General features: G+C 31.2%; 2 protein-coding genes across 2 annotated transcripts; one reads left to right on the top strand and one right to left on the bottom strand.

Moving 5' to 3' along the window:
• Positions 1-8325: 8325 nt before the first annotated feature.
• On the top strand, positions 8326-11175 carry LOC139864763 (uncharacterized). The gene is made up of 9 exons (XM_071853332.1): positions 8326-8506; positions 8650-8736; positions 8866-9051; positions 9198-9336; positions 9557-9722; positions 9921-10049; positions 10183-10380; positions 10828-10950; positions 11062-11175. Exons 1-9 carry the CDS (start codon positions 8365-8367, stop codon positions 11173-11175), a joined length of 1284 nt encoding a protein of 427 aa, XP_071709433.1. The 5' UTR covers positions 8326-8364.
• A 389-nt stretch (positions 11176-11564) lies between these two features.
• LOC139862011 (transmembrane emp24 domain-containing protein p24delta9-like) lies at positions 11565-16121 on the bottom strand. The gene is made up of 4 exons (XM_071850550.1): positions 15604-16121; positions 14647-14856; positions 14293-14369; positions 11565-12008 (listed from the first exon to the last, which is right to left on the bottom strand). The coding sequence occupies exons 1-4, from the start codon at positions 15820-15822 to the stop codon at positions 11864-11866; spliced, it is 651 nt and encodes a 216-aa protein (XP_071706651.1). The 5' UTR covers positions 15823-16121; the 3' UTR covers positions 11565-11863.
• Positions 16122-18943: the final 2822 nt, after the last annotated feature.

Here is an 18943-nt window from a genome sequence, read left to right as displayed (position 1 = left end):
CATAGTTATGATTTTTATTATTGTTATGGTAATTTCCATGATGATGGTTTTGGCCAATATGGCTACGACCTCTTCCACGCCCTCGTCCATGTGCATTTCTTCTTTTATTATTATTATTATTATTATTGTTAATAGCATTAGCTTCAGGAAATGCTAGCGCACCGGTAGGACGAGATTCTTGATTTTTCATCAGTAATTCTTTATTAACTTCTGCAACTAAGAGATAAGTTTGAAGTTTGGAAAAAGTTTTATAATTCTGCAATCTTAAATTTTCTTGCACAGTTATATTTGCAGAATGCATTGTGGAGAAAGTTTTCTCCATCATATCAGCATCACTTATTTCTTGACCACAGAATTGAAGCTTTGAACGGATCTTGAACATGGCCGAGCTGTATTCACTTACCTTTTTGAAATCTTGGAACCTTAGATTTCTCCATTCTTCCCTCGCAGCTGGAAGTAATATTTCCTTTTGATTATCGAATCTACTCTTGATACTTTCCCATAAAACATGTGGATCTTTGATAGTGAGAAACATATGTTTTAAGGTGGTATCAATATGTTTGCGAATAAAAGCAATTGATTTTAATTTATCTTGATCGGAACAAGTATTATTTTCTTTTAAAGTTTCTAGAATACCCAATGATCCAAGATTTATTTCTACGTCCATAACCCATGATGTGTAGTTTGTTCCCGATACGTCTAAGGCATCAAACTCAAGCTTTGATAAGTTTGACATTTTCTATTTTCAGAAAGATGAACAACATAAATCATAATCATAATCATAATCATAATATTTTTTTTTCGTAGATAAATAACAACATGCAATTAGAATTAGTTTAGATTCATAAGTAGTAAACAAAGGAATAATGGTATGATTACAAATAATAAAATCATAAGGGAATATAGGTTCATATTATATTATATTATATTATTAATGATATTATTATAATATATATTAAGTTATAATATATATTATTATAATATATTTTTCTTATTTTAACCTTTAAGATTTACTTTTAATAAAAATACAAACTACTTTTCTTATTTTAACTTTTAAGATTTACTTTTAATAAAAATACAAACTATTTTTTCTATTTTAACTTTTAAGATTTACTTTTAATAAAAATACAAACTACTATTTTTTTATTTTAACTTTTAAGATTTACTTTTAATAAAAATACAAACTACTTTTTCTATTTTAACTTTTAAGATTTACTTTTAATAAAAATACAAACTACTTTTTTTTATTTTAACTTTTAAGATTATAAATTTAAGAATAAACATTAGTATGCATGAAATAAATAATGATTAATTGCATAAGTAATCATAAATGTTAGATAACATATAAAGACTCCATCGTATTCGTATTGATCGGAATTAATCTCGACCCATGGTACCGTGTTGTCAAATGACGTGTTGCGTGCATAAAGTACCGTGTTGTCAAATGACGTGTTGCGTACAATCATGAGGTCTTATTAACATAAATATAAATGTTAGTGAAGTTAATAAGAGTTAGATTACAGAAAATATAATTCAGGTGGTATAACCGACCATATATAACTTAAATAACATAAATATAAATGTTAGTGAAGTTAATAAGAGTTAGATTACAGAAAATATAATTCAGGTGGTATAACCGACCATATATAACTTAAATAACATAAATATAAATGTTAGTGAACATAACTGTAAATGTTAGTATACATAAATAAATGTTAGATAACATAAATGTAAATGTTAGTATACATAAATAAATGTTAGATAACATAAATGTAAATTAGGCGACAGTGTCGACCATATATCATTTAGGTGGTATAACCGACCATATATTAGTTAGGTGGCAGAGCCAACCATATTTAGTATAAATGTTGAGATAATCGTGCTGATAACGTGTTATAATTCAGTAGGCTTATAACTACCTTTAGTGGTTCTTGACTGTAGAAGGTATATAGAGATAGAGATACTGTAAAATGGAGAAAACAAAGGTTGAACAAAAGATATGAGTAATTAGTTTTTTATTTATAGAAAAATGTACAATGAGAGTTTGGTGGCATTTGGAATCTAGAGAGAGAGTGTTTTTTGTTAACCAAAAAATACATACAATAAACTCTAACTCAACACACCTATTTATACTCAAAAAAATATACTATGCAATATCTATAATAATAATAAAATTATCATCCAATTATTACTTTTATAACAAATAATAATTTTTGTTGTTGTTAGGGTTGTTTCTAGTTCTCAATAAACATGAATGTGGACGAAAGAATCTCTTTCAAATGATTGGTTCTCTTTTTTTGATTGTTGTATTGTTGTAGTTGCTATGTGTCCCTTTCACTCTCCTATTTTATAAGCATTTGAAAAAAAGACCATTTACTCATCTGTTGCATAGCATACCAACTCTTTGTTATATTGTTTTTCAAAAATAATGATGATAATAATAATTAATATTAATAATAAAAATAATAGTAGGATTATGATGACTATGAGTTCTGTCTTTGAAAATTTTGTTCCTTCATTTTAATTTAATTAGAATAAGGTGTTTAGCAACCAGGTGATTTCATATTCATATGTATTTAACTAGTAAAATGACTCGTGAAATCACGAGTTTGTTTAAACGAAACAATTTAATAACATGTTTTAGGTATTAAGTGAATGTAAATGCTGAAGTCATTTTTTTTAATGACCCGTTGACTAAGAAACTTGTCGTTTTTACAAATATATAAAGATATGTATTTTCGCACACATATGTAACGTAATGAATTTCGTAAAAAAATCCATATTTGAATATTAATAATTTAATAATTATTATTATATTAAAAGTAAATAATAATAATAATAATAAAGTTCGTTCAAAGTTGAGTATTTATATTTTTAATAATAATAATAATTATTAGTAATAATAAATGCCTTTTAAATTTTTTAGAAAATTAAAATTACAATTTAGGAGAGATTAGTATTTCCTTTTATAAAAGATTTTCTATTATTTTTTTAATTAAATTAATATATAATTATGACATCATTATTATGAAAATTAAATAGTAATTAGCTTAATGATTACATTATTATTTTAGAGCTTTATATAACTATATAGATGTTTTAAATTTACATTTTTTAAAGACAATAATTATAATTATAATTATATTAATAAAAATAAACTAGCAAGATGCTAGAAAGTACAAATATGATCACATAATACGACGACCCTCCACCGAACCGTTGGATGTTAAATTCGTAACTATATCCATATCTATTGAAACATAATCCATCCATCTATATCCATATCCGTTAAATTAAACGGGTTAACAGTTGGATGTTAAATTTTCTAAATATATTTCTATTATAAAATGAATTCATAAAGTATTTTTATAATAAGATATGGTTCGAGTGGTATTAGGGTGGGATTCAACTTGGGTACTGCCAACTTATGTTTAATTCTCACTACAAGCAGGGATTTTTCAACCTTTGATGGTACTATCAACATAAATGCGATTTGAGAAGGTCTCTGGGGAGGTTTTCTCAACCTTCGATGATACTGCCAACATCGTCGCAAATTGGGTTTCCTCTTAACGCGTGTGTGGGTGACAAATGAGAGCTTTCGATGTCGATATCGCCGTTAAAAAAATATATATGTAAAATATATGAATTTAATACTATTTATAGAGTTATATATATTCACAATCTATATATTCGATAATATTATACTACATAATAGTTTATAGTGTACATTTATAAAGATATGTAAATGTATATGCGTATATTTAAGTAAATATGTATATATTTATATTTATATATGTATATGTATATCGAGTGATAAATGGATACATCCGCGAATATAAAATTGTCATCCAAATCCGCTCCACTAATTTTTCACATCATCTGTATACATATTTACTTATCATCCATTTTGATCATCCATATTCCTACTAACATTCCATTAACATTCCTATTTCCTACTAACAACATACAAGATGAAAAATCCCTTTTCAAACGCCATAATTTTTTTCACGTAAGACTCTCAGAATTAGCAGTTAAGTATCATACAAAAAGATCCAATGGAGGATTATGGCAACAATCTCGTAAATCTGCTCAAGCTCAAAGGGGCACTAGTTCAACTCGTTCGGCTCGAAGGATCTCTACTCATTTGTACCCGAGAACATACATTATCAACTTTGAGAGTAACAATGGCAGTTCAAAAAACATACGACCTCATTAGGGATGAACACTAGTACTAAGATTTATGATACTATACCCATAAACCAAAATCGTATGGTATTTGGGGTTACATATACATTTTATTTTGAATGTGGTATACTTAATTTCGGCATAGTATTGATATTGACTCGTTCAGTACCTCAAATCGCTTTAGAAATGATAACGCATATTAATTATATTCACTTTGTTTTGTATTACAACTTGTTTTTTTTTTTTTTTTTTTTTTGAACAACGATTTTTTTGGCATCAGTAGATCATTTATTTCAACGACCATCATCATTTGCACGTATCACGTACGTTCGGGCGGAAACCCGAACCCGATCGACGGTACCCAGGAACACATCCGTTCGGGCAGTGTTCCTAGGTAGAGGTCCGTGAACGAATCCGATAAAACCTCCCTATAGGGTCAATATATACCACCATTATTGGTGTTCAATTGGTTTAAAGAAAATCATGGCATCCCTAAGGATCGAACCCATGACCTCTCCCTATCTCATGACACAAAGTACATGGGGAGAACCGTTGGGCTATGCCCGCAAGTTCTACAACTTGTTAATTATGGACTATCTTTGTTGCAAAACATGTTCGAGGTTAGACGTAAATATTACTTTAAGTGAAAGATTATAAATAAATTTAGCTAAGTTAGGACTAAATAAAAAGAAACAAATTGTAAAGGTTGATGATATGACATCACTTAATTTGAAACTTTATGCCTTTATGAATTAAATTTAGTAAGTGACTGATCAAACTTATTTCCGTCATCAGTTCGGGTACCAGTTGTGCTAGAACTTGAGTGCGGATAAGTGGGGGAATGTTTGGGGCTGATTGTTCGCTCTCCGGTCCGATTACCGTGAATAACCATATTGGAGATGAAGATCTCGAAAGGGTGGCTCGCAACCGATCTAAGCGGGTTTGACTCGGTATTGAACTCGATTGAGTGGGCACTAAGTCAAGTAGAGAGAGTACTTAGAAAAAGAAAGTACTAACTCTTAATAAATGACAGTGATATCTAAATGATTGTGATGTGACTTGTGTGTTTATTGGGAATGACAGTAGCATATTTATAGGCTGGAGTGATCCAATATGTGGTTCCGCAAAGTCATTGATACCATTGAAGGAAATAGATCAAACTGCTAAAACACTAGGGTTTGTGTTGTCATGGGTTTGACCATTCTGACGTATCATTTATTATGGGATGGCCAACATGGGCCCAAGCCTTTAATTAGGGCTGGTATGTCGACCTTACGTGGCACACTGATGTTACAAGTGCATGGATTACGTTTAACATTTTCTTGTATAGGGCTTATGTGTAAACATTGCTGGTTACCGTCATGCGTGAACCGATTCCCAATAACTTGACGGATTTGGTTTTCTAAATGGACTTATCATGACATCATCTATACGTCATGTGGGTAGCGCTTACCTACTACACAAGTTTTCTTCTAGTTGATTTATGGTTACCGGATACAATATCCGGCACGCATATCATTAGTGACGCCTATAAAAGTAGTTCCTTTTATTTTCAATATTTGGGTATCAACTATCAAGCGAGTATGATACTACTTTTAACGTCCGAGTGACAAACCGATTATAATGGTACGATTTTTGATACAAGAGTTACCGTAAAAAAAGAACAACGATACTAACGCGTTCGGTACTTGAGCACTTCGATGGACTGTAATATGAGTCGCATTTCAAGTTGGAGTATTCTTTGCGACCGGTTTAGAAAACGTTTATCGTGGTGGAAATTGAATTTGTTATCTAATGTAGGACGCCTTACTTTCACAAAGCGGTATTAGGGAGCTTGGCCATTTATTTTTTCTCACTTTATAAGTGTCCGAAAGCATTTAAAGAGTTGGAGAGCATTCACGGCAATTTCTTTTGGGTAGTTCGGAAGGTAACAAGAAGATGCATTGGGTTAAGCGGGACATTTTTACGGCGTATAGAGAAGAAGGTGATCTGGGGATTGGTAGCTTACTTTCGTTTAATCATACGTTATCACTTTCGTTAGGCAGGATTTAAAACCTATGAAAATTTGATTTTACCATTTTAATGGCGTCTCAATTTTATTTTTAATTTAATTTAATTTTTTAAAAAAAAAACTTTTTCCTACTTATTGGCCGGAAGTCCACTCGAAAGCAATCTCTCTATCCGCCGAATTGGGATAGGGATGACTTTCTCTACTTTTGAGAGTGTTTCACTCTGGGTAGAGAAATGGTTTGTCTTTATTCTCAGTTAGAGGAAGGATTGTCTACATCTCACCTCCCCCATACACTACTTATGTGGTCCTCGTATTGAGTTTTGTTGTTGTTGGTGGTGGTTGTGGCGTTATCAATTAAATCCAGAGGCAAAATGGGCGAAGGTTATTAATGTAATTCATGGGTCTCAAGATTTATCAGTGAGTTGTCGAGCTAATTATCCTAGCACTTGGGGTAATATCATTTCTTTTATCATTCTGCTGTTCGAAATGGTTCCATTCCATGCAATGCGCTACAAGTTTAATTGGGAGATGGACGCATGACTGAATTTTGGGAAGACGTGTGGTTTGGTGATAAGACATTGAAAGATTAATGTAATAGGTTGTATCATCTTGAAAATACGAAAGATTGTCGAGTTGCGGATTGTATTGTAGTTGGGAGACCTATGTGGGAATGGTCTCGTGCGAATTTGGGGCCCCGTAATAACAGTGCATTAAACTTGTTGGTATCGGATTTAACTCATGTATCTCTTTCGGATACTAAGGATAGTGGGTTTGGATTCTTTCGGATAACAGGGAGTTCCAATTAGTAGTACGAGAGAGCATATAGACAATTGTCTTTTTCCTTCTAATGCTACGAATACTATATGGAACAAATTGTTGCCTCACAAGGTTAATATTTTTATATGGCAATTAGTTCTGAACGGTTTTCCGTCTAGACTAAATTTCTCGTTCTGTGGTATGGAGATTGAAGATACTGGTTGCATTAGTTTATCACATCGAATCTATCAAACAAGAAATCAAAGAACATTCTTTATGTGATTGTCCTGACATCTCTTTGGCACATTTGGAGGTATCGTAACAACGTTTTGTTTGGTAATTCTTCCTTAAAGAAGAATTATATATCCGATTCTATTTTTATTACTTCATTTTTTGGTATTGTAGTAGAGGCAAATGTAATTTACGACAGAATGATTGGCTTGTTAAACAGTTATAGTTATGTGCTTTTGGCCTTCTCTAGCTTTTTGGTAGAGTTGTGCTTTAATAATATTTCAAGTGTAAAAATAAAAGCGTTCGGTACGGTTGAACACCGATATATCACCATCATCTATAGGCCACATTGTTTTTTTTTTTTTTTTGAAAGGCAAACTCACACACACCATTAACACGTATTTACAACCACGAATATGTCCCAAGTGGGACTTGAACCCTCAACCTCTTGGTTGGAAGGCCACCACGATACCGCTGGGCCAAATGCCCTTTGGTTCTATAGGCCGCATTTAACTTGGAACTAAAATGTAAGTATGTAATCTTTATTTGTTTATTGTTAGTCTCCCCTCTGAAACGCGTATCTAGCTAGACATTTGTTTAAGTTCCACTAGGCAAGAGAAAGAAAACATTAAGATGGACCCTTTCTCCTTCAAAACTTGCTGCTAGTTGACAAACATGACCAAAAATATCATCCGGAGTATGATTGTGAATTATTATATAATATTGAATTCTAATTATTTATAGTAGCTGAAAAACACCCTTTTGAATATGATATGTTGTATGCGGGTGGTTAAATGGTTTATGGACAAAATTAGTTGTCATAAGAGTAGTTTATTAATTTGTAGGTCTATAGTTTGCAATATCATGACCATATAAATTCTTCCCACAAACTTAATTACATCTATATCTCTATATCTATATTATATATGATCAAGAATTCATATTTTATGCAAGATGCAAGATAATTCAACTAATCCAAAATTTATTAGTCTTGAATCTTACATCTTGTTTTCATGCATGATCAAGCATTCCATGAAACACCCGTTTTGATCAACTTGATACTCCTATTAGAGTCTTATTCTGAAATGCTTAATTTCGTATTTGCATAATTAGTTAACAACAATTTTGTGAAGTTACATACATAGACATCACGCGTGTTATTATATATATAAATATATACCATGGGTGGATGCGCATCTCGTCCTAACAAGAAATCAAGATCAAAAAAATACTTGCTGATTTGTTCGGGCAAATGGCAAAGAAGGATTGTTTCTTCTTCTACGCCGGGTAGACCACCCTTGGAATTGCTTAAAGATGAATTTTGTGAGTTCTCCTAGGCTCCTGGCTAATGAAATTTCATAAGGATTACTTCCTACTTTCACAAATTACTTACTGCATGCATAGTTTAGTTCTAAGGTTAAAATTGCTATATAACTTTCTGTCATGTTTTCTCTTAATTCTTCTAGCATCGGTGGGTCAAGAGGAGATGTGGTTCGATTCCATGAGTATGTTGGGATCAGATTCGGATGATGATTTTATCAGTGTATATGGAGGTAACGGATCGAATGATCTATATTGTGGAGTTTCACGCATTACAAATTAATTTATAAGACTTGTCATCTTTCTTTTACTTATATGATTTTAGAAATGTGACTTTGTTCTTCGTTTTTTTTTATTTCTAGATTTGTGTCCAGATAGTACCGAAAATGACAAGCTTTACATCCGAAATGCATATAAAGACTCAACAAAGGGGTCTTCGGTTTTTGATACAAATATTAATCTAGAAAATGACATGTCTTGTTTAAGGACCGTTATAGTCTTCTCAGTAAACCACAAACCTTCAGATGAAGATGAGAAAATCGAATTTTGTAAGTATAAATAGCTAGTTACCTACTATTTTTCTATGATTAATCTATTATTATTAAGTTTATTCTAAAGTATTTGATCCCCATCTTGATATATATAATTGCTAGTAAAGTGAGTAATTATAATTAGTCTTTGAAATTAATTACAGGCCAGTCACAAAGATTTGTGATTCGTCCCCGGGCAGGACTTACGATACCAGGTAGATCATCCAACCAAAAGCTGACTCCAGGATATTGGTCCTCTGTTTCACCCTCAGTTTTTAAAATTCGGGGTGAAAGTTTCTTCAGGTATATATATTATATATCTCAAGATAACTTAGTGGCCGGGGTCATTGAAAATGATCACGTGATAAACCGCCAGTTCAGGAAAATATTACTCATTCGTTTGTATTTACCGTTTAATTGAAATGAAAATATACAGATTTTGAGTTGCAGAGTATTTTCAATATAATCCTAATTAAGATTTTGTAATATGGAAAGCTAAACTAGTTACAAATCCGGCGTGCAGAGATAAGCTAAAGGAGTCAGCTCCAGATTTTAGCCCGTATGTTCCAATCGGCATTGATTTGTTTATTTGTCCTAGAAAGATTGATCATATCGCTCAGCATATTGAACTTCCTTGTGTTGTTGATGTTCATAACACACTACCTTCATTGCTGATTGTTAATGTACAGGTATTAATAATTAGTTTATGATCCTAATTTTATTTTATTAATTTGTGGTTGTTCCTTGTGTTGTACTGAAGTTAATTAACGTTGGCTCTGTACGTACGTTTGGTTAAAATAGTTGAAAGTGAGTTGATGTAGTAGTTTAAATGATTAATTGCTTGGTTCATAATTTGATCAATTATTATTATCATTTTCGTGTGACAGCTGCCAACGTATCCGGCTACACTATTTCTTGGTGAAACTGACGGGGAAGGGATCAGTCTAGTTTTATATTTCAGAGTGTCTGAAAGCTTCGATGAACAAGTCTCATCTCATTTTTGTGAAAGCATTCAGGTACAATTCAATTTACTTAGAGCTGATATGATCGAGATGATCTTAATTAATTAATTACGACTCATTTCCATTTTGTGAGCAATCAAGTGTTGTGATCATAAATACATGATATATGAAATATTTGATATAATAGAGATTGGTGATGGATGATATGGAAGTAGTGAAAGGTGGTTTTGGGAAAGAATGTTTGGTTCCTTATCGAGAAAGACTCAAACTATTGGCGGGTGTAGTCAACCCCGAAGATCTTCAGTTATGTTCCGCTGAGAAGAAGCTTCTAAACGCTTATAACGACAAACCAGTGCTCACACGCCCTCAACATGCTTTCTATCGGGTTAGTTAGTGCATCATTAATTATTCATTATATATATTTCTCTTGTTTGTTTATTTATTTAGATTAATAATAAAGGGTGCCCCCATGGTTGTAGTTGAAACAACTGGAGGACTAGTCCGACAAGTTGGGTTGTTTATTTAGATTGATACTTGTTGTACGTGCAAAGCTGTTAAGGAGTATGTTTTATTTATTATACAATAACTACTTCTTGAATTAAATAAAAGATGTTAGGTGATCATATATCCTAAAATTGGAATTGGAACTCCTTTTATCCTGTTTGAACTATTTGGACAATTGTTTTTTAATAAAATTATTTACTATTTTAACCTCACTCGACTCAGTCAACTATATACTTGGATTTAAGTACATGCATATATATATATATATATTCTATTGTGAAAAATGGTTGAATCTCATTGTTTCCTGTTTGAATCTTTTTGATTGAAGGGACATAACTACTTTGAAATAGATCTTGACATCCACCGGTTCAGCTACATTTCACGGAAAGCACTCGATGCTTTTCGGGAGCGATTGAAAGATGGGATTCTTGATGTTGGTTTAACTATTCAGGTAAACTAGTTTTATATTTGCACATAAGAAGAAAAATCAAAAAAATTATGTTATGGGATTGCCTTTAAGTCACAAACTAAAACTAATTTGTTTTTGTTTTTTGTTTTTTAGGCACAACATCCTGAAGAACTACCAGAGCAAGTTTTATGCTGTGTTAGACTTAACAAGATTGATTTTTCCGATCATGATAATATCCCCAGAATTTTAATCCACCACAGTGATTAATTTTTTATTTTTCTTTTGTTATGATTTCATTACTTTGCTGCCAAACTTCTGATATTTGGAGCTTTAATTTAATTCAACCAGTGAATTTATTCTTTTAAAGTGATCAGAATTGGTTTTTGGTTACCAACATTTCATGAACTATGATCATTTTTCTTGTAAAAAATGGTAAAACTGTATGTTAACGTATAGACCAATATATATATATATATATATATATATATATATATATATATATATATATATATATATATATATAATACCTTGCATTTTTTATACTATGTTTCAAATTGCAAGTTTAGTTTGCGTAAAACTACAAGAAACGGTAAGAAATTGAAAGTTTTTTTGTTTTTGTTTTTTTTTTTTTTTTTTTTTTAATCCATTACATTACATGTCTGCAACAAATATAACATTGGCAGAATAACTTTTTCTGTTAGCATGAACATTACATGTTTGCCATTATTAGGCTACCATTTTTCACATATTAAACTTTGACAGAGTATGAACTCACATACAATGAAATAGCATGAACTCATTTGATTAACATAAATATCATAGTAAAAATTCTCAAATTAAGATATATGCCGTGTGTTTTTTGATCATAAACAAAGAACAGTAGCCGAGGTGCTACAGATATTTAAACTATGATCCATCCATAGATATGAGTGACGAGACGATGGATTGACTGAGATCAAATGAGCTTCTTCTTTTCAAAGAAAGATTTTAAGTGCCAAAGCTGCAAACCGGCGACTGATAAGCATACAAAGAGCGAAACAAAACTCAACCATGCCATTCTTGAGTTTGTCACAATGTTCAGTTCTTGCATCTCTCTTTCCCTGTAACAAAATGAAAAGTTTCTCTCTTTTTTTAATCTCATAACACAGATTTTTCGTTTTAAATTTGTCTAAAAGAACATCTTGTTTCATACGAGAGTCGGATAAAATACGAAGACGGATTGCGGGACGCAAAATGTATAAAAACAGTATGCGTGAGATTTTTATTTCAACATACTTATTCTTGCAAAAATGCAATGACAGCCAATATATTTTCATAACAACAAGATACAAAGTCCCCACTACAGGCTACACTCCGCTACACTCAATAAGACTCGGTATTTATTCATGTAGTTTAAAAAAACGGTTTGACTACTAATTATAAATATCAGGATAATGCATGACAAATCAATATCATCAGGTTTATTTAGTAAAATAATAAGAAGAAATACTAGACTTACAAAAAAAATCATACAAAATAATGGGTCATTCAAAGACAATGAGAGAGGATCACAAGAATAAGAGAGTTTCTTAAAATTTTAGGTATAAATATAAAATAAATAAATAACTATGATAAGCCCACGTTCCAGCTGCCACATCACTACGTATGAACTTAAGTGTAGTGTCCGTCAATGGTAATATGTAGTAACTAAGTTTGAAAAAAGAACCAAGTATAATTTAATAGGAGGTAGTTATGTGTATATATTTAAAAAAAAAAAAAAAAAAAATTATAAGAGCTATTAGACATGTACGAGGGGCCGAAGACTTGCGTACGAACGACAGTGGGAACCACATAGTTCTTTCTTGTAGAAGTAGGTTGACATCGGGGATCTAGCCTTGGCCCTTTTCTTTTCGCTTAGAACCTAGACGAGTTGTCTCAAAGGATAAAGAAGAGCATTCCATGGTGCTTGATTTTTGCCGATGTTATTGTACTAGTATCAGAATCTCGGTATGAGCTAAATAGAAGACTTTAATGGAGGGACGCCTTAAGAAGAAAATGGTCTACGAATTAGCAGACAGAAACCGAAATATCTTAGATGTGATTTCGGCGGGATTAAAGAACTCACCAATTGGAGCGAATATTCGAATTAGGGATCGGATCTTATTGCCGCAAGATTCCTTTAGATACTTAGGCTTGATGCTCTACAAATCGGGAAGGATAGATGAGGACGTAACCCATCGTATAAAATTAGAATGGGTGACGTGGAGAGAAGCAAAAGAGGTTTTGTGTGACAAGAAAGTACCTCTTAAATCGAAAAGGAAATTCTTCAATGTGGCAATTAGATCAAACATGATGTACGGATCAGAGTGTTAGCCGATGATAAAGGCTCATAAGAGGAAGATGGACGTGGCATAAATGAGGATGCTTATGTGGATGTGTGGTGAGACTATGTTGAGTGCGATGCCAAATGGAGTTTATATGGAGAACCTTGATGTTGTAAACATCACCGGCATGTTGAAAGGATGACGACTTAGATGGTTTTGTCATGTAATGAGGCGCCCACTTATAGCACTTATAGCGCCAGTTAGGAGAGTAGAGGCCGGCTGAGTAAAGAGAAGGGGCAGACCTAGACGTAGGTTAGAGGATAGATTGAAACTTGACATGAAGGAGCTTTTATTGACGGAGGACACGAATTCGGATGCGAATTTGTGGAGGACTACATTTTCTCTTTCAGACCTAGAGTGTTAGCCAATGAAGGAGCTTTTATATGATGTTCTATACTTGCATTATATTTCTCTTTCATCTACATTTTATCTAGTTTTGTATGTATTGTATGTTTCAAGTATATAATTTATTATATTCACTTCTTATTTAAATGTTGTTTTCCCATTTTGTTTGCCTACTTAAATACATATGTTTCGTCATACTATGCTAACTATTTATATCTATGCATTTAAATTTATGGCATAACATGTTACATTTATATCTAGCTCTGCATAATTTTTGGTACCTTGTTTATTGATGCACATTATTTCTTTATATACATAAGGTCTAGGCTCGTATGTTATCCTTTGTATTGATTAGATTTTTATATTCTTTTTTTTCCTATACATGCTTTATTTCTTTTTCATAGTGGTTGGAGTCCTTCTAGAAGCAGTCTCTCTAGTCTCTCTACCCTCGAGTGGTAGAGGGAGGAATGACTTTTTCTACCCGTAGGTGGATGAACGACTTCCCTTTTGCTTTGGGGTAGAGAAATGACTGTCTACATCGCACCTCCCCCATACTCTACATTGGTGGATTTGGGCATTGTTGTTGTTGTTGATCAACATTAAGTATCAAATTTTGATAGTAAAATCAGAGATGCACAATTTTGCCCACGTAAGAATTAAAGTACGGAGTACTAACCTTTCTCTTAAATAAAACATCTCCTCGTGGATTGAAGTGATTGTATCCGCCAGCTTCTTCAACTCCAATTCCATCATCTGAATGAATGATAAACAAAGTATCAAAACAAAAAGTTATAAGAAAAAGTTATCTTTTTTCACAGGGATATGCTATCCTCTTATAATCAATTTATTAGTATTCATGATATATGATATGATGATATTCAGGGCTTCTCAACTATAAGATGAGACACATCTTTTCATTTGCATATTAGAAATTCTTAGTGATGAAATACAAATTAGTATAACATTACACAAATGCTCATGCATAAAATTTGTGGTAAGAAAGAAAGGATGAATAAATAGATAATCTTACGTCTACTGAATTTTTCTTGGCGACATTAGACCAATCCTTAGCAGCTACACCAGACTTCCAATCGAATTCAATTGGGATCTTAAGTGGAGGTTGGTGTTCAATTGCAAAAAAGCAGGCCATGTAATCTCCTCCTTCAACAGCCTGAAAAGCAAATTGCCCTGATTGCACATTTTCAGACGAATGATAGCTATTCCCAAAGGCTGAAGTCAGCTGCATTACATACATACATACATACATCAACACAACAATCATCAATACAACACTTCAAAATCCAACTTTTAGCCATAATCCAAATAGAAAGGTTTACAAAAATTCATACTTATATACCCAAAATAAACAGATAAAATCCAAGACAACAAACAAAACAGCAGTCCAAAATCCCTATTTCCTAATCAAAAGCTTCAAATGGCTGAGCCACCATTTCTAGCAAAATTCCCATTGTAACAATAAAACTAAAACAAATATAAACACCAAATGCCTTATAGCGCAGCGGTATGTGAGTGAGGAGCTTCAACCAAGCGGTTGGGGATCAAGCCTCAGGAAGCATGTATATTTGTGCAATGTACATAAAATATATATGTGGGGTAGGTTAGGATTTCCTTTAAAAAAACAACCTAAATATTTTAAAACAAAAATTGATACAAAAATTTCAGATTTTTTTTAGTACTAGTGTAACTCAAAATCCCAAACTACAATTTTACAAAATCACTAAATATTCTATACTACAATTCAAAGCAAACTATTAATACTGACTTCAATCCACAAACAAATAGTAATAGTTTAATACACTACAATACAATACAATACAATACAATTCAATTCAATTAGGGTTACAAAAACGAAACATGCATCACAAAAGAAAAAAGAAGAAAAAAAAGACCCTGGACAATAAGTTAATGAAGAACATCGGAAATTAAGAGTAGAATATATAATAATAAAAAAAAAAAAATAGTTAACCTTGAGAGTTATCTTATGAGATTCAGGTAACGGTTGTCCTTCATTAGGGTTAACAATTGAATAATGACCAACAGTCATTGAATTGCTTTTAATATCTTCAGCTATACATTTGGTATGACCTGATTCAAGCTCAAAACGTATTGATTCAACACTTGCTGACAAAACCCCTATCATTACAATTACAATCATAATAATGATTGCAACTTTTTGAATCTTCATTCTTGAGTTGTAATATAGTATAATAAATCTTGGTTGATCTGTTTAAATGTTGTAATTTACACCTAGATTCTGGGGATCTGATGAAAGTTGAAAAATTTAAAGAATTTGGGAAGTGAAATGGGTCAATGAGATTTCAATCGGGTGTTTTTGGGTTGGTTTCGATCTTCACGGGGATGAAAGTTTAGAGAGGTGAAAATATGGGTTTGAAAGTTAGATCAAACTATGAGTTTTCCACAAATCGTCCCTAAACTCTTGTTATTTTGTACTCCTCCTTATCCAACAAAATTTTCATTTTGTCTATCTAAACAACTTCCACTTTTAACAATAAATAAATACTACTCCAAAATATTTATTTGTCTTTGGAAAATAACAAATATCTAAAACAAAGAAGAATCATCAAAAGATGATAAAACCGAACAAAATACAACGTTATAACTGGTAGGCTCGAAACTAGAAACAAATAAACTTACTCGTTATCTACATCCAAGGGCGAAACTATGTTGAGACCAAACAGGGCCATGGCTCTCCCACATGTTTGGGCTAGTGTTATAATATTTGTAGTATTTTATGGATTAATATATTTACTAGGTCATCTTAATATATGGCCAGACCCTCTTAAACTTTTTGGGTTAGTGTTAGATGGAGCAATTTTTAAACCCTTTCGCTTAATTCTAATTAGCTAATAGCTAATTGGGATGGCATTTGAATGTGATTTATAACTGAGTAAATCATTAAATCTTTAGCACTAATTCTAATATCTATTACTTCGTATATACATTTAAACTTGTTAATGTATAATTTTATCTATGATGTTGAATGATTAGTTTATTCATTATTTTCTAGAACTTGAGTTCATTATTGTTGATTACTAGTAAATATTAACAATTTTGTTGAGGAGTTTAATTCAAAATCTCTCATAGATGGTTTTATAATATAATGTTTAATCGTCGAGTCGACTTGTAATAACTTTCATCTTCGATTATATATGATTATGATGCTTATTTTGTAATGTACTACACTTACAATTTTTTGAATGTTTATTTTGGCCCTCTTAGTTGAACACTTCAAGTTCCGCCCCTGTCTACATCCGAGCCGACAAAACAAACATCAAAAACTATGAACGAAACCAAAATACAAGACCGAAACAAGAATCCAGGAACCGAAATAAACTAATAAAGTCTAAAACAAAACAAACACTACCACGCATAAAGTATATGTGTTTTGTGTGACGACCCAAAAATTTCCGATCAAATTTAAACTTAAATCTTATATGATTTCGACAAGATAAGCAAAATCTGTGATATTGAGTTACAAAATTTTGAAACTGTTTACATGAATTCAGTTAACCTTTGACCATGCCCGATAATTTACGAACAATTGTGTGTAAATAAATATGTAAATAAAATATAAATGTATATATAATATTTTGAATTAATAAAGTATACTTTAATCAATTAGAATTAAAGATGTAAAATAACAAACAAATAAGTAAGTTATTATTAAAATGAAGATATATAAATAGATATATAATATTATTACAAATCTATATATATATATATATATATATATATATATATATATATATATATATATATATATATATAAGATCTCTATTAATAACTATTATATTGAACATTTGTAAAATTTATAAATATTAAATATACAATATATATATATATATATATATATATATATATATATATATAATATATATTACAAATAGGATATAATTAATAATTGTAATATATTAAATTATAAGTTAAAATATAGTTAGTACATTAATTATTATTATAATCAGTATCATTAAAATTATAACATAAAAATTATTACATGTAATTTGTTATATTATTATTATTAGTACTATTATGATTATCATTATTGTTATTAACTATATTATCATATTAATATTAATATTTTTACTATTATTAATATCATTATTATTCTTATAGTTATTATTAATAGAAAATAATATAAAATATTATTATTATTATTTATAATAAAATTATTATTATTCTATGATTACTAATAACATTATTATTATTTTTATTATTAATATAGTATAATTATTAATTTAAAAATTAAGGATTACAAGATCACCTTCAATTACAGAATCAAAATCTGTTCCATATCTACATCAAACTGTATACAATTTTTGTTTCTGTCTACATTTCGTACAGATTGATTCCAATTTACCACACTAACAAAAAAAACTTAGTACAACTCAAAAATCAATATGCATATTCTTCTTCTGCTTTCTGAATAGAATATTATCTGTGTGATTGATATAACCTGTTGACAAGCAATTTAGTGAGCTGTAAAGAATATATATTCAATTACTTCTATATCACTCTGTAAATAATATATACGTATACATAGAGATTATAAAGGATCACCAGTTTAGTTTGTTTCACGTCATGATCAACCTTTATTCCTTCTGCAATACATTGAGAAAAATCAAACAGACAGATACAAAATTTGTTAGATATTAAACAGAGGAAGAATCGAATTCAGTTGGGCGTCAACATCAATTCATTTACTTTATATTTTTTTTAGTCCTTCTTGTACTTCTTGTCTGCAATTGATTCCAGTCGAATTCACAATACAACAAAATCTGTTGAGCGTCCAATCTACTTTTATTTTCCTTCTTCATCCTGTACAAGAGATGCTGTCGACCACCATCAACCCTACAAAATAATAACTTAATCAATTATTATTGTGGTTTCTCTCACAAAATACATATATACTTACATATCCAAAGCACATAGAGGGAAAGATTTATAGATTTTCATCCAACACCACATTATACTTCTCGGTTCCAAGCTACAAACTCACCCTCCATCGAACTCAAACACCACTATCAATCTTCTACTTGGTTTTCTGTTTTTGCACAAAACCAAACCCACCTAAACTGCCACCTTCAAACTATCTTTCTCTTCTCTCTTCTTTTCGTTTAGAACCGTGAACCATCACACACCCAAACCGCTTCCTCCTTCTATAAATATTTTTTTCTTTTCTCTTTTTGGTGACACCCAACGAAAACCCCTTATATTATATTTTTTTTCTTTTCTTCTTCTGCTACCTTAAGTCTGCTTTCTGTTTTCTGCATAAGCGACACCCAAAC

This window comes from Rutidosis leptorrhynchoides, chromosome 8 (assembly GCF_046630445.1).
Source record: "Rutidosis leptorrhynchoides isolate AG116_Rl617_1_P2 chromosome 8, CSIRO_AGI_Rlap_v1, whole genome shotgun sequence".
Classification (NCBI taxonomy): domain Eukaryota; kingdom Viridiplantae; phylum Streptophyta; class Magnoliopsida; order Asterales; family Asteraceae; genus Rutidosis; species Rutidosis leptorrhynchoides.
The sequence above is the reverse complement of the archived record's forward strand: the minus strand, read 5'-3'. Positions and strand labels throughout refer to the sequence as shown.

Excerpts from the sequence above, each read along its gene's own strand:
- LOC139862011 (XM_071850550.1), bottom strand. The coding sequence starts at position 15,822 with ATGAAGATTCAAAAAGTTGCAATCATTATTATGATTGTAATTGTAATG. Across the intron at positions 14,370-14,646 it reads CCAAGAAAAATTCAGTAGAC|ATGATGGAATTGGAGTTGAA; the intron begins GTAAGATTATCT and ends TCATTCATTCAG. Across the intron at positions 12,009-14,292 it reads ATGTTTTATTTAAGAGAAAG|GGAAAGAGAGATGCAAGAAC; the intron begins GTTAGTACTCCG and ends ATTTTGTTACAG.
- LOC139864763 (XM_071853332.1), top strand. The coding sequence starts at position 8,365 with ATGGGTGGATGCGCATCTCGTCCTAACAAGAAATCAAGATCAAAAAAA. Across the intron at positions 9,052-9,197 it reads AGATGAGAAAATCGAATTTT|GCCAGTCACAAAGATTTGTG; the intron begins GTAAGTATAAAT and ends AATTAATTACAG. Across the intron at positions 9,337-9,556 it reads CGGGGTGAAAGTTTCTTCAG|AGATAAGCTAAAGGAGTCAG; the intron begins GTATATATATTA and ends TCCGGCGTGCAG.